Source organism: Leptodactylus fuscus, chromosome 3 (assembly GCF_031893055.1).
Source record: "Leptodactylus fuscus isolate aLepFus1 chromosome 3, aLepFus1.hap2, whole genome shotgun sequence".
In the NCBI taxonomy this organism is placed as follows: domain Eukaryota; kingdom Metazoa; phylum Chordata; class Amphibia; order Anura; family Leptodactylidae; genus Leptodactylus; species Leptodactylus fuscus.
This window is the reverse complement of record NC_134267.1, coordinates 221,595,739-221,608,799: the sequence shown is the minus strand read 5'-3', so window position 1 is coordinate 221,608,799 and position 13,061 is coordinate 221,595,739. Positions and strand designations below refer to the sequence as shown.

The 13,061-nt window shown below is 46.5% G+C and overlaps 1 protein-coding gene across 3 annotated transcripts; it reads left to right on the top strand.

Moving 5' to 3' along the window:
• Positions 1 to 3,083: 3,083 nt before the first annotated feature.
• On the top strand, positions 3,084 to 11,678 carry LOC142196833 (b(0,+)-type amino acid transporter 1-like). 3 transcript variants are annotated; one of them, XM_075266814.1, is made up of 7 exons: positions 3,084 to 3,156; positions 4,853 to 5,623; positions 5,770 to 5,903; positions 7,797 to 7,926; positions 8,592 to 8,716; positions 9,350 to 9,437; positions 11,421 to 11,678. In XM_075266814.1, exons 2-7 carry the CDS (start codon positions 4,925 to 4,927, stop codon positions 11,649 to 11,651), a joined length of 1,407 nt encoding a protein of 468 aa, XP_075122915.1. In that variant the 5' UTR covers positions 3,084 to 3,156; positions 4,853 to 4,924; the 3' UTR covers positions 11,652 to 11,678. The 3 variants fall into 3 exon arrangements, with proteins under 3 accessions (XP_075122915.1, XP_075122914.1, XP_075122916.1); XM_075266813.1 differs by having other exon boundaries at positions 3,116 to 3,171; XM_075266815.1 differs by lacking the exon at positions 3,084 to 3,156 and having other exon boundaries at positions 4,644 to 5,623.
• Positions 11,679 to 13,061: the final 1,383 nt, after the last annotated feature.

Sequence of the window (13,061 nt, the reverse complement as noted above, 5' to 3'; positions counted from 1 at the left end):
GGTGTCAAATCCTTCACAGATCCGCAATTTCCAGCGCGTTTTAAATGATTTTTATGACGTTTTCGTCTGCCTTATCATTTTTTGTTTCCTCCTGTTGCCTGTTTGCAGAGAAAAAGAATAATGGCAATAGGATAACTTATCAGAATCTGATCTGTTGGGGTGCAACACCTAGGTCCCGCACAGATCAGCTACTGCAACAGATGTGTTGGATTTCCTTGCCTGTTCCCTTTGTTCTCAGGGGAGATATTCCACCACTTGAGATGTCTGGCAGTAGGTTACTCCCCTGTCATGCTTGGCCAAGTGGAGGATACATGTGTATAGGGGTGGTTGGAAAGAGTAGTTCTGCCGCCAGCTATGGAGGGTGTGCGGGCGTCTTTTCTACTTCTCTTTAATTGACATAAAATTGGTTATCTCCGCAGCCATGCGTGATAAAATATCAGACGAGAATTCCCTGATATATAATTCATGCAGACTGGGCTGTAACAGGAGGATCTGCTTTTAGTAATGCCGTCTAACCATTCAGCAAATTTATGGGCACCTGACTGTAGTTCACCAGGGAACATCCAAAACAAAACACAAGTAACCACTGCTTAGAATAGACATGGGCTCTGCTGGGAATATAACACCTGCACACAATGGAGCCTTTAGTCATATTTTATAAGAGACATGTACAGCCACCTGATACTGACAGGGCCAGACTAACTCCATCTGGATCCTCCTGTATGTGTTATTAAGGGTCTGAGCCATAATACTGGCCCCAATAACAAAACTTTACGGCCTGGGACCCAAGTTGTGAAAATGCAGCATTTAACAGTATCTGCAAAGTGGATGGGATTCTGGCTATCGGTGAGTGACACTGTGGGCCCCACAAACACTATTAGTATATTCGGAGGTCTTTTAGACCCCCGAGTATAATGATCGGAGGCCCGGGAGAGATAAGGGAACATAAAAAACTGTGTACCTCTCTGGGCAGGCTTCGGGCCTACGTCCCGGACGTCATTGAAGATGGCCGACACCACCGAGGAGAGCAGCGGAGCCGGGGATAGGTAAGTAACATTGTTTTTTATGTTTGTATCCTCCCGGGTCTCCGATTATTATACTCTGGGGTCTGAAAAGATCCCAGAGTATAATAATTGTTCATGGGTGTCCACAATGGGGCATAATAGTGTGTGCAGGAGCCACTATGGGGCATAATACTGTGTATAGGGGCCACTGTGGGGTATAATAGCGTGTGTATGGGCCACTATGGGGCAGAATACTGAACACAGGGGCCACTGTGGGGTATAATAGTGTGTATGGGCCACTATGGGGCATAGTAGTGTGTGCAGGAATGCAGGGGGGGGTTGGGGGGTCGGGTCTCTGGCGTTAGTCGAAGGAGTGGCCCATGTCGAATGCCCCCGCCATTCCTAGTTACACCACTGCATCCACACATTGCAGAGAAAAAAATCTTTAGTGGAATATGCTCACCTACGGAGACGCTGGAATAGCCCTGGAATAGGTGACTGCTGACCTGAGAGACATTGGTGCATGACCCTGAGAAAACAGGTGAGAAAATAGCCTGTGTACAGGCCGAGATCAGGGCAAGCCGAGTACATGCAAGGTCAGAGTTTGGGGACAGACTGAAGCAGATAGAGTTGTGTGTAATTCTTGCACAGAGACCCTATCTTGTCAGTATCTGCTCCTGGAGTAGTGGTCTTCAGTCTGTGGTTCCCCAGCTGGGGTCCACACCATGAAAACCTAGACCCAGGAAAAAATAGAACACAGATTTAGATTTGGCCCATGTAGATTTGGAGTCTCTCAGGATATGCTAGGAATTGTAGCATTCCATGGGCACATGGTATAGACTTTATTTTAGGATGTACTCAAAAAAGAGTGCTGTAAGGGAATTGCTAGTTGTGCAATTCCCTAATGCTGCTGAAACCAAGAAGAAGGGAAGACAGAGACAGTGAGTCCTAAATTTGATCCAGTCCTGTCCCTACCTACTTGCTAGACCTGCCCTAGGTGACAGACAGAAACTTGGTGACGGTCCCTTCTCTGAATACACAGAACAAGACAAGACAAAGAACAGGGAAGAGGAGTCAGTAAGGAAAGGGTCAAAGCCAGAGAGACAAAGCAGTACAAAATCGTAATCCAAAAGAGTAGTAACCAGGGAAGCCAGAGGTCAGTAATACAATAGTAAGAGAAAGTAGGACGCTAGCAAGGACAAAGTCACAGGACAGAGTCAAAATAGCCAGCAAACCTGTGTGGGCTGATGACCTGTATATAGGAAGTCCAGGACCTGACCCTAACTTGACTGGTAGACAGGCTGTCACACAGGCAAGGCTAAGATTAACTATTTGATGAACAGAGAGAAACAAGGTGCAGGAGATGGAAGTGGTGGAAATTCAGTTACAGAGGAGAGGTAATAGAGCAGTCTTCACACAGAGCAACAAAAAACTTAAAGCAAAGAATCAAACTGAACAGGTCTCCTGCACCGCAGCGTGCAAGCAGAGGGTGACGCAGACGTTACTACTGCAAACTACTGTATATTTTGGGACCTGAAACGTCAGAAAATGTCATATTAGCTTATAGCCAGGAGGTGGCGCCATAGCATAACAAATTCATGTATACCCTTCACTTCTAGTAATAATGTTCTATCACTGTTATTAACTGAAATGATCCATCATATGTGTAAAAATTGGGACAATCCCAGCAAATTTGGAATAGCTGGCAGATAGTCTACTAGGTGGAAAGAATCTGTTCAAGACTCATGATGGAGGTCATGATTTGGAGAGGGGAACAAACGTCAGGAAATTGGGTGGCAAGTACGATTCAGCTGCATCTTGGCTGTTGAAAAAACTTGCATGTGAATGCTGGCAAATTTCATCAAAATTTATGGGGAAAAAAGACTCCAATTACGTAAAAGATAGATCACATCTGCAAATTCAGTGTATTTCTCTACCAGGCATCAGTACGCACGAAAATCCTAAGCCGAAAACAAAGGAGTCTTTGTTACGCAATAGATTTGCAGCAACACAAACAAGACTTTTACATATACGACACCCCGAGGCTTCAGACAACCAGCTGACACATTGGCATCATGGCTAAGGTCCAAAGTACCTGCCTGTGACACATACAGGAAGCAATGAGGCTGCCAGCTAATGAAGAAAAGTAACGGTGGGAGCTGTGCAGGTGGGGTAAGAGGGGGTCTGCGGCAACCCTATGGGCAGGCCAGGAGGTTGGGAGTAGTAGTGGTCACAGTGGCAAGAATCTCGACCAACTCCTCTAGCCCTCCTGGGCTGGTGCAGTGGTGAAGGGGCCTGCAGGGTACGTGATGGTGATGGTATTGGTATTGTTTCCCCCAGGACACGTCTCAAAGGCTGTAAGCCTCCCTGAGCCTGATGGGAGTTGGACTGCCTATGATGGGCATGAAGAATAAGACACAAGAGACAGGGTTTATGTTGAAGAGTGAAATGTACAGCTTTTAGTAGAGGTAGATTAGGGTGAAACAGCATCTAGATTCTGGAGGTACAATTCTTATAGAGCTTGCATGTTAAAGGGGTTGTGGCCTAAGTAAAGGAACCAGGATGTCACTCGCATACATCACCTGTGACGCCCCATGTCCTTTCCATAGGCCGCTGATTGGCACATGTGGTGGGGTATAGTAGCATATCCACATGTCTCTTATAGTGGCATATCCACACGTCCTCTATAGTAGCATATCCACGTGTCTCCTAAAGTAGCATATCCACATGTTCCCTAAAGAGACATATTCACGTATCCCCCTAAAGTAGCATATACATACAGGTATATCTCCTATAGTAGCATATCCATACACTCTCTATAGTAGCATATCCACACATCCCCTGTAGTAGCATATCCACACACTTTCTATAGTAGCATATCCATACGTCCCCTATAGTAGCATATCCACATGTTCCTTTTTTTAGCATATCCACATGTCCCTTATAGTAGCATATCCACGCGTTCTCTATAGTAGCATATCTACATGTCCCCTGTAGTAGAATATCCACACGTCCCTTATAGTAGCATATCCACACGTCCCCTGTAGTAGCATATCCACATGTCCCCTGTAGTAGAATATCCACACGTCGCTTATAGTAGCATATCCACGCGTCTCCTATAGAAACATATCCACACATCCTCTATAGTAGCATATCCATATGTCCCTTGCAGTAGCATATCCACACGTCTCTTATAGTAGGATATCCACATGTCCCCGATAGTAGCATATCTACATGTCCCCTGTAGTAGCATATCCACACATACCCTATAATAGCATATCCACACGTCCCCTATAGTAGTATATCCACACGTCCCCTATAGTAGCATATCCACGTGTCCCCGATGGTAGCATATCCACACGTACCCTATAGTAACATATCCATACGTCCCCTGTTGTAGCATATCCACGTTCCCTATAGTAGCATATCTACACGTCCCCTATAGTAGTATATCCACACATCCTCTATAGTAGCATATCCACACGTCCCTTATAGCAGCATATCCACGCGTCCCCAATGGTAGCATATCCACACGTCCCCCATAGTAACATATCCATACGTCCCCTATTGTAGCATATCCACGTGTTCCCTATAGAGACATATCCACACGCCCCCTGTAGTAGCATATCCACACGCCCCCTATAGTAGTATATCCACACGTCCCTTATAGTAGCATATCCACACCTCCCCATCTCCCATCATTAACCATAATATATCATTTACTGGCTCTTTTTGACAGATCATTAACCACAATGATATAAAACTTGTCAGGTTCTCTCTACGTGTCACTTTAATATTTAACCCCGTGTTAGGAATCAATGAGTGCAGAGTAATCTCTTCTTTTTCAGGTCCATCTTATCGGAAAACTCAGCAGACAAGATAGGGACGAGCAAGACTTCCTCACCGTCCACTGCTGTAAAATGGAGCAAGACACGGGGAAGATCCATCTGAAACGGGAGCTGGGACTGATAAGCGCTGTGTCAATGATAGCTGGCACCATGATTGGCTCTGGGATCTTTATGTCGCCTCAATGGGTCCTGTATTACATGGGTAGCCCTGGGGCTAGTCTCTTAATATGGGCAGCTTGTGGCCTCTTGGCTATGCTCGGAGCTTTATCCTACGCTGAACTTGGAACTGTGATTACGGAGTCTGGAGGAGATTACATATACATCTTAAGGAATGTTGGCTCCTTACCTGCATTTCTCTTGGCGTACACCTCAGTCATTGTGGTGAGGCCAGCTAGCATAGCTGGGGTCTCTCTAAGTTTTGCAGAATATGTGGTGGCCTCTTTCTACCCAGATTGTCCTTCTCCAGAAGTTGTCACTAAGTGCACCGCCGCAGCCTGCATCCTTGTCCTGGCCATAGTCAACTGCCTGAACGTCCGTCTCTCCATGTTCATCATGAACTTCTTCACAGCCGCTAAGCTGGTGGTCCTGTTGGTCATTATTGTGGGTGGCATGGTCCTTTTGGCCAAGGGGAACACGCACGTATTGGAGAACGCCTTTGAAAACACAGCCACTGGTTTTGGTCCTGTAGGGGTGGCGTTTTATCAAGGGCTCTGGTCCTACGATGGATGGAATAATCTGAATTACATTACAGAGGAACTGAAGAACCCTGAGGTAAGTAAGTGATCCTTAAAGGAGTTGTCCTTAGAGAACAATTCCTTGAATAGTTAAAGTGTACCCCAAGGGGTAACATGAAGCTCCTGGGCTGCAATGCAAAATCTGTTCCAGGCCCCCCATCTAAACCTTTATGTATATTTTAGGTGAACCTTCCTCGAGCTGTGATGATTGCCATCCCACTTGTCACTTGTATATACCTTCTGGTTAATGTCAGCTATTTTGCAGCGATGACTCCGCAGGAACTCCTTACGTCAGACGCAGTCGCCATCAGCTGGGGGTCAGTTTATTACTTGTCTCATCTGCATGCAACTTTTTCCTATGCCTGGGTTCTGATGACAGACTCCCTTTAGGTCTCATGCACATGACGGAGTGTACAGGTTGAGTGGGTTCCAATTTTTTCATGGAAGGCACTCGGATGACTACCGTTCTCCATTCATTTAAATGGATATGAGTTGGTCAATAGTTATCAAAACAGATCATCGGAACCCCCCTCAGGCTGCACACTCGACAGGGAGGAAGCTGCCGTCACCGAATGAATGCCTGGTTGGTAGGGGTCCCAGGTATTTTACCCCTACTGATCAGGTACTGATGACCTATCCTATGGTATCGCAGTATCGCCAAATACCATAAAAGCCCAGGTACACCGACAACCCCTACTAAAATCCATGCCCCATGAAAATCGATTATCTCACCTGTAGAGGGCGCTCATACAGTGATATCATCCACTATCAGATCACCCTAGCCCCCATTATTTTCCCTAGTATACCAGTTAGTGACATTGACCCCTCTACTACATTTCACCGGGACAAACTAAATTAATCTGAAATATTTTTTCAGAATTTTTCATGCCCAACCCTGGCATGAAATAACGGTAATTAACATTATTTATTACGGTATTATTATTATATATACTGGAGTATAAGCCGAATTTTTCAGCACAGTCTTTGTGCTGAAAAAGCCCCCCTCGGCTTATACTCGAGTCAGCAAAAAAAAAAAAAAAAATTTTTTTTTTCTTTTAGAAAAATTTAAAAAAGAAGCTTGAAAAAAACTAAAAAAACTAAATGTAAATCCCTTCTTTCCCTAGAATACATACAAAAGTAGAAAATGACTGTGACACACAAACACATTAGGTATCCCTGTGTCTGACAGTGCCCGGTCTACTGAATATAGGGGATCTGCAGTGCTCCTGTTCCGTCGGGAAGGGGTTAATAGGAGCACTGCAGATACCCTATATTCAGCCAGGCTGAATTCCAAGTGGGGGGAAAAATCCCAGTCCTCAAGCTCAGGAAAGGGGCAGACAGACAAGCAAAACACCCCCTCCCCTTTCCCAGCACTCAGCGACTACTGCACCCAAAAACTCCGACCATTTTAATTTTTGAAAATTTCCAGTCGCTGCTGCATTCCCCCCCCCCCCCCCCTCGGCTTATACTCGAGTCAATAAGTTTTCCCAGTTATTTTGTGGCAAAATTAGGGGCCTCGGCTTATATTCGGGTCGGCTTATACTCGAGTATATATGGTAGTACAAAACGATCTTCTTACAATTTGCTAATATCCAACAAAAATTATCTACTATCCATAGACATCCCTAGAAGTATCCATATACTGATTTCCATCAACTTACTGCTTCTCCTTCAAGTCCTTCAATGGCCTTTTTTATGTCTATAAAGTATTAAATGGTGCCTTCCATCACAGAATCCCCACAATGTAGTCCTCCAGTGTACCAACGCGTTTCCCTTCCGAGTCTCCAAATGTTCATCAGGGGACTAGTTAATAACAGGATTCCCTAGAGATGGTGCACTATCATAACACCAAGATGCCATTGTTAGCCTACACCATTGGATTGGAATAAGTATTGATTATTAGATTGTATATTGTGCCTCCGTATCGTTTATTCTGTGATACCTGTCATCCATATCCTAGCCCTAGTCCTGTGACTCAAGTATACTGGAAAGGAGATGGCGGCAAACAAGGTTCTAATTCCTCCTGTTCCTGGTAGTCTGAGATGTGATGGTCCTACTCAGGAAAACTCCATGCAGATGTTCTGAGCCACCATGCTGCCCATTGGTTATATACCACATCTGAATTCCCAAGGGACCCCTGCCAACAATCTATGTTACCTAATGGGAAAAATACCCTGACATCCTTCATTTTACCTTCCTGTCTACTGTAGACTGAAGGTGCTGGGGACCTGGACGTGGATCATCAGTTTGGGTGTTGCACTTTCTACTTTTGGGTCTGCGAATGGAACTTTCTTCAGTGGAGGACGGGTGTGCTACGTGGCGGCCAGAGAAGGACATCTGGTAACCATCCACTTCCCATGTTTACCCCTTTCCTATACTTTGTGTACATATACTATATACTAATTTTGTAAAATTAGCCTATATTGGTCAATTAACATAAATTCTTTATTGCAATGGTAGCTGCGATGGTGAATTATACTAATACTGAAACATAGACTATAAATGTTGCACAGATATTTTTGATATTGTTTGTTGGATTTTATGTGAACTCTGTTCTTTTCCGTATTATCCTATGTCCTGTCTGCCACACCAGGAACTGAACACAACGGGTGAGATAATTGAATGGTGCCTTGTCCTCTTGTGGTGACCACTGGTGGAGATCCACCTTTGTACCATGTCTGACTCTCAATATGCTGGGGACTACCCTGTAGGGCTCTCACTCTCCTCTGCTCAGGAGGGGTGGGGGGACTGGAGTTGTCACCCTGCTTAGGGATGTAAGAACGGGTATGGGAGAGTTCCAGGACTACCTGTTGGGTGGCCATCATCCAAAGGTAGACAAGGAGAAAATCCCTTGTACTGAGGAACCAAGAGGGAGCCTAGATGAGGATTTGGGCCTGTTGATGCCTATGGGAGCAGGGAGTAGTTGTCGCGTCATACACCCCTGAAAAATGACTTATTGAATCAGTTATTGTATTTTATTTCTTAAGCCATGTTGTCTTTCACAGCCGGACGCGCTCTCTATGGCCCATGTGAAACGCTTAACCCCATCTCCTGCGCTCATCTTCACAACCATCATCTCACTAATAATGATCATTCCAGGAGATTTCAGTAGTATCGTAAACTTCTTCAGGTAGGTATATGTTCTCATAATACAGTATATACAGATATAGCAAAGCCTAGGGGGTCTTCTGGGCTTTTCATATTAGGATTTGTCTTCCTTATAAGATCAGTGAGGGCCTAACACCCAGCACCTCCACCATCTAATATGGGCAACTATACAGTGCACAGAGTATATGGCGCCATCCACAGTGTAGTGGCAGTGCTGGGTTACTGCAACTCAGCTCCCAGTCACTTGAGTCCCTTATAGAGGCTGTCTTATCGAGATGCAGCAGGCAGAGGTGGCTAGGATTATGGAAACTGGCAAACTGACTTGCTACGCTGTTTCCGCCACTCCCATAGAGTTAGGAGATAGGAAACAGTGTACACGAGGAAAACATTTTTTCTACAACTCCCGATTTACCTTGGGCATCAGCTGATGTCCAACAAAAAGAATGGATTGGGCATGTTAAAATTCAACAATCTGTTTTTAACCCTGTAAAAACAGCAACAGCTATAGAGGAGCCTGGAGAAGACTCAGCGACAACATGGTGGCTAAACATAGTAAAGTAGGTTCCCCTGCAGTCCTATGTAACGCCGTAGATAGCACATCAATAACTTCTCTGGTGACATGTCTGTATTATGTATAATTCCTATGTATTGTCAGTTTCACAGCCTGGCTATTCTACGGTATTACAATCTCTGGTCTCATATATATGAAGATTAAGAAGCGGGATATCCCCAGACCATATAAGGCAAGTACAACTATGGGGCAGATTTACTATTTTGGATGACTTTGGAGAAAATCTGGTGCAGATTAGCAGTTTTTGATATCTAGTTTTGAGCAAAACTTTTTGGGTGAACTCCCTGCTATCCCGGAGGTATGTCCCGGTTTGAGAGTCCAGAGAGGACACAGATAAGTTGAAACTGGGAATGGTCAGTAGTAGGAATGAATAGTTGACTATAAGAATGGTGAGGCCTGGAGCGTCCGCTCCCTGCTTCTGCCCCTGTCTCTGCTCCGGGAGCTGTAGGCACAATGTGATGAGGTCACTTATATCCCGCCTGCTGCTCTGTGAAGGCACCGGAACCAGAGACAGCAGAGGAGCACAGCAGGGGAACAAGGAGAGGTGAGTATTAGGTTTTTATGTTTGTTTAGTACCAGGAGAGAGACAACTCTATTTGGGGGACAACTGCAGGGGGGACATTAAATTGTGAGGGCAGTAGGAGGCGGACATTAATCTGTGGGCTAACTGGAGGGGGACTTTACTCCAGCCGGTAACGGGCCCTACTTACTTACTGATCCTGGTAGGGGCCGGGATTGGTAAGTGACACCGCGGGCCCCGCAAACATCATTATTATATAATGATCAGAGGCCCGGGAGAGGTAACGGAACATAACAAACAGTGTTACTTATCTCTCCACGCTCCGCGAAGACTTTGGGGCCTACTTGTGTGACGTCTCATGACCGGGGCTTGCGTCCTTATGCGTCGCGACGCAGGCCCCCGGTCACATGACGTCCCTGACGTCATTGAAGATAGCCGACAGCGGGGAGCGCAGGGATAGGTAAGTAACAGTGTTTATGTTTGTATCCCCCTCTCGGTCTCCGATTATTATACTCTGGGGTCTGAAAAGACCCCAGATTATAATAATGGTACATGGGTGTTCACAATGGAGCATAATACTGAGTGAAGGGGCCACTATGGGGTATAATGCTGAGTAAAGGGGCCACTATGGGGTATAATACTGTGTGCAGGGGCCACTATGGGGTATAATGCTGTGCGCAGGAGCAATTATGGGGCATAATACTGTGTGATGGGGCCACTATGGGGCATAATACTGGGTGATGGGGCCACTATGGGGGATAATACTGTGTGCAGGGGCAACTATGGGGCATAATACTGGGTGAAGGGGCCACTATGGGGTATAATGCTGTGTGCAGGGGCAACTATCGGGCATAATAGTGCGCACAGGAATGCGGGGGGGCGGAGTTGGCCGGGTCTTCGGCGTTGGTTGGGGGGGGGGGCCATGTCAAAGGTTTGCCACGGGGCCCCGTCATTCCTAGTTACGCCACTGGGTCATACAATTTGATAGATACATACTGTAGACATATGAGAGAGAGCTAGAACTGACCTGGGTGTGTGGTGGAGGTCCTATGGGATATACTCTGATATCTGACCCAAATTTTAAGAAATAGTTCTGCCAAATTTGGGCACGTCCTGGCCAGAGTGTGGGTATGGCACTACCCCAAAGTGGAAGCATGAGTTACATATTCTCTATACCCCACTAGTGATAAATCATACTTACCAACATTTAAAGACCTAAAATTAAAGCTCCAGCATAGGAAAGCACAGAAATGCCCCCTAACGCCCACTTTTGAGAAGAATTCATTTTAACATCTGTTACCGCCATGGTCTTTTCCGCAGCATTTTTCGGCTGTGGTTCGCTATGTGGGGCCTTCGCCTAAAACAGGATTGATCTATGGCCAACCTTATATGTGGTCAGTACACATACAATACAGACCATTGATAGTTTCTAGGGAAACTGCAAGGACTTTGACTTCCCCGCAGCTGCTCTGTACTATCCAATGGTTTACTTGACCCAACATTGTGCCCTGTGATTGGCTGAGTATGGATAGTCCGCCACTTTCAGTACTCGGCTATAACAATGGGGTTTTGGTTCTATTGCCGGCACAGATTTCCTGGTTTATACACTAACCATTATACCTCCTAATCTTCCAGGTTCCGATCATCATCCCGGTGATAGTCCTCATTGCCGCCATATACCTGGTGTTGGCCCCCATTATTGGTAGCCCTCAGCTGGAATATCTCTATGTCATCCTCTTTATCCTTAGTGGACTCATCATTTACGTCCCGGTTGTCCGCTACAAGTGGTCTCCCGGCTGGTTCCATGCCGTCACGCTCTATCTTCAGCTCCTGCTTGAAGTTGCACCAACTGATAAAAATAACTGAGAGGCGTTTTCTTTTTACGGATATAACTATTAGGACCTTTTATTATATAAATTATTCTAATAATCATTTTTGTGCTGTTTTATATTTTATTCGTTCTGCTTGTCGAACAATGGTCTGTTCACAGTTCAGTCCCATTCAAGTGAACAGGACGAGCTGTGATACCATATACAAATGTCCGGCCCTGTGCTTGGTATATAGTGAAGAGGCCGAAGAACTCACCCGAACTTTGTAGCCTCCTCTGATCTGCAAGGGTCCTGGGTGTGGGCCCATGCCCATCTTCAATTGCTTACCTATCTTTTGTGCATCTCTCTAGAGAATCAGCATCACTAGGAACCCTGAACCCAAAAAAGTCAGAAGCCACTAAGCATAGAGAGAATGTATCCCAAAAAATGGCCTATTTTTAAACTAACTTTTTTATGTTAAACATAATTTTTCTTTAAATTTTCTATTTTAAAAATATCCTACAATATTCACTCTTGCCACTAAGCCAAATAATAGACAAACCATTAAGGCTGGGTTCGCACGTTTTTGTTTTTTTTTTTAAAGGACTTATTGATATCCTACTAATATTATAAAGTTTGTGTGTTTGGATGTTTGTGAGTTTGCATGTTTGTTCCGCAATCATGCCGCAACGGGCACACGGATTTCCCTGAAATTTTGCACATACCTAGAGTGGCACCAGGAATAGGACATAGGCGCCTCACCATCCACGTGAAGTCCCCGTTTGGGCCACCGCGACCACCGAATTCCCGGTCGATGTTGGCTGAAGAACCTGCGCTGACGCCACAATGTCAGGCGCAGCGTTCTTATTGGACCAGGCAACAGAGTGGGCGGAGCTACACAGCCACAAGCCGGCCGCACATCCCCAGGGAAAAAATGGCGTCGTGCGTAACGGCAGCCGAGAGCCGGCCGTGGCGCACGAACCTCCGGAGCATCCCGACGAAGTCGCCGTGGTGTGGAGCCGTGAGGAGTTCATCGGCTGTCAGCGGTGTGTACACGCTGGGACACTGAACGCTGACACTCAACCATGTCCACAGGTTTGGTGACTACGCCAGCCGCGGGAGGAAGGTGGTGGGGGGGTGGGCTTGGCCACGGTAGAGGGGAGGTTGTGTGTGCTGCGGGGGGGGGGGGTTGGGGTGGTCCACTGGAGAGGGGGCAAGGGGCGCGGGTTGCTGAAGCGAACGCAAGGGGACTTAGTGGAGGGGAGCCGGGGAGTGCCAGACAGGGTGAATGGGGTGGGGGGCCCCGGGGAGAAGAGGGGCTGATGCGTGCCTTGAGAGGGGGGGCCAGGATGGGAGGGCCAGGGGCCCGGGGGAGGGGAGGAGCGTGCGGGGGCCGCGAGAGGGGAGGTTGGGGGTTGGCACGTGGGCAGGGGGCCCGCGAGATACGGGTGGGGAGCCGCTGAGGGAA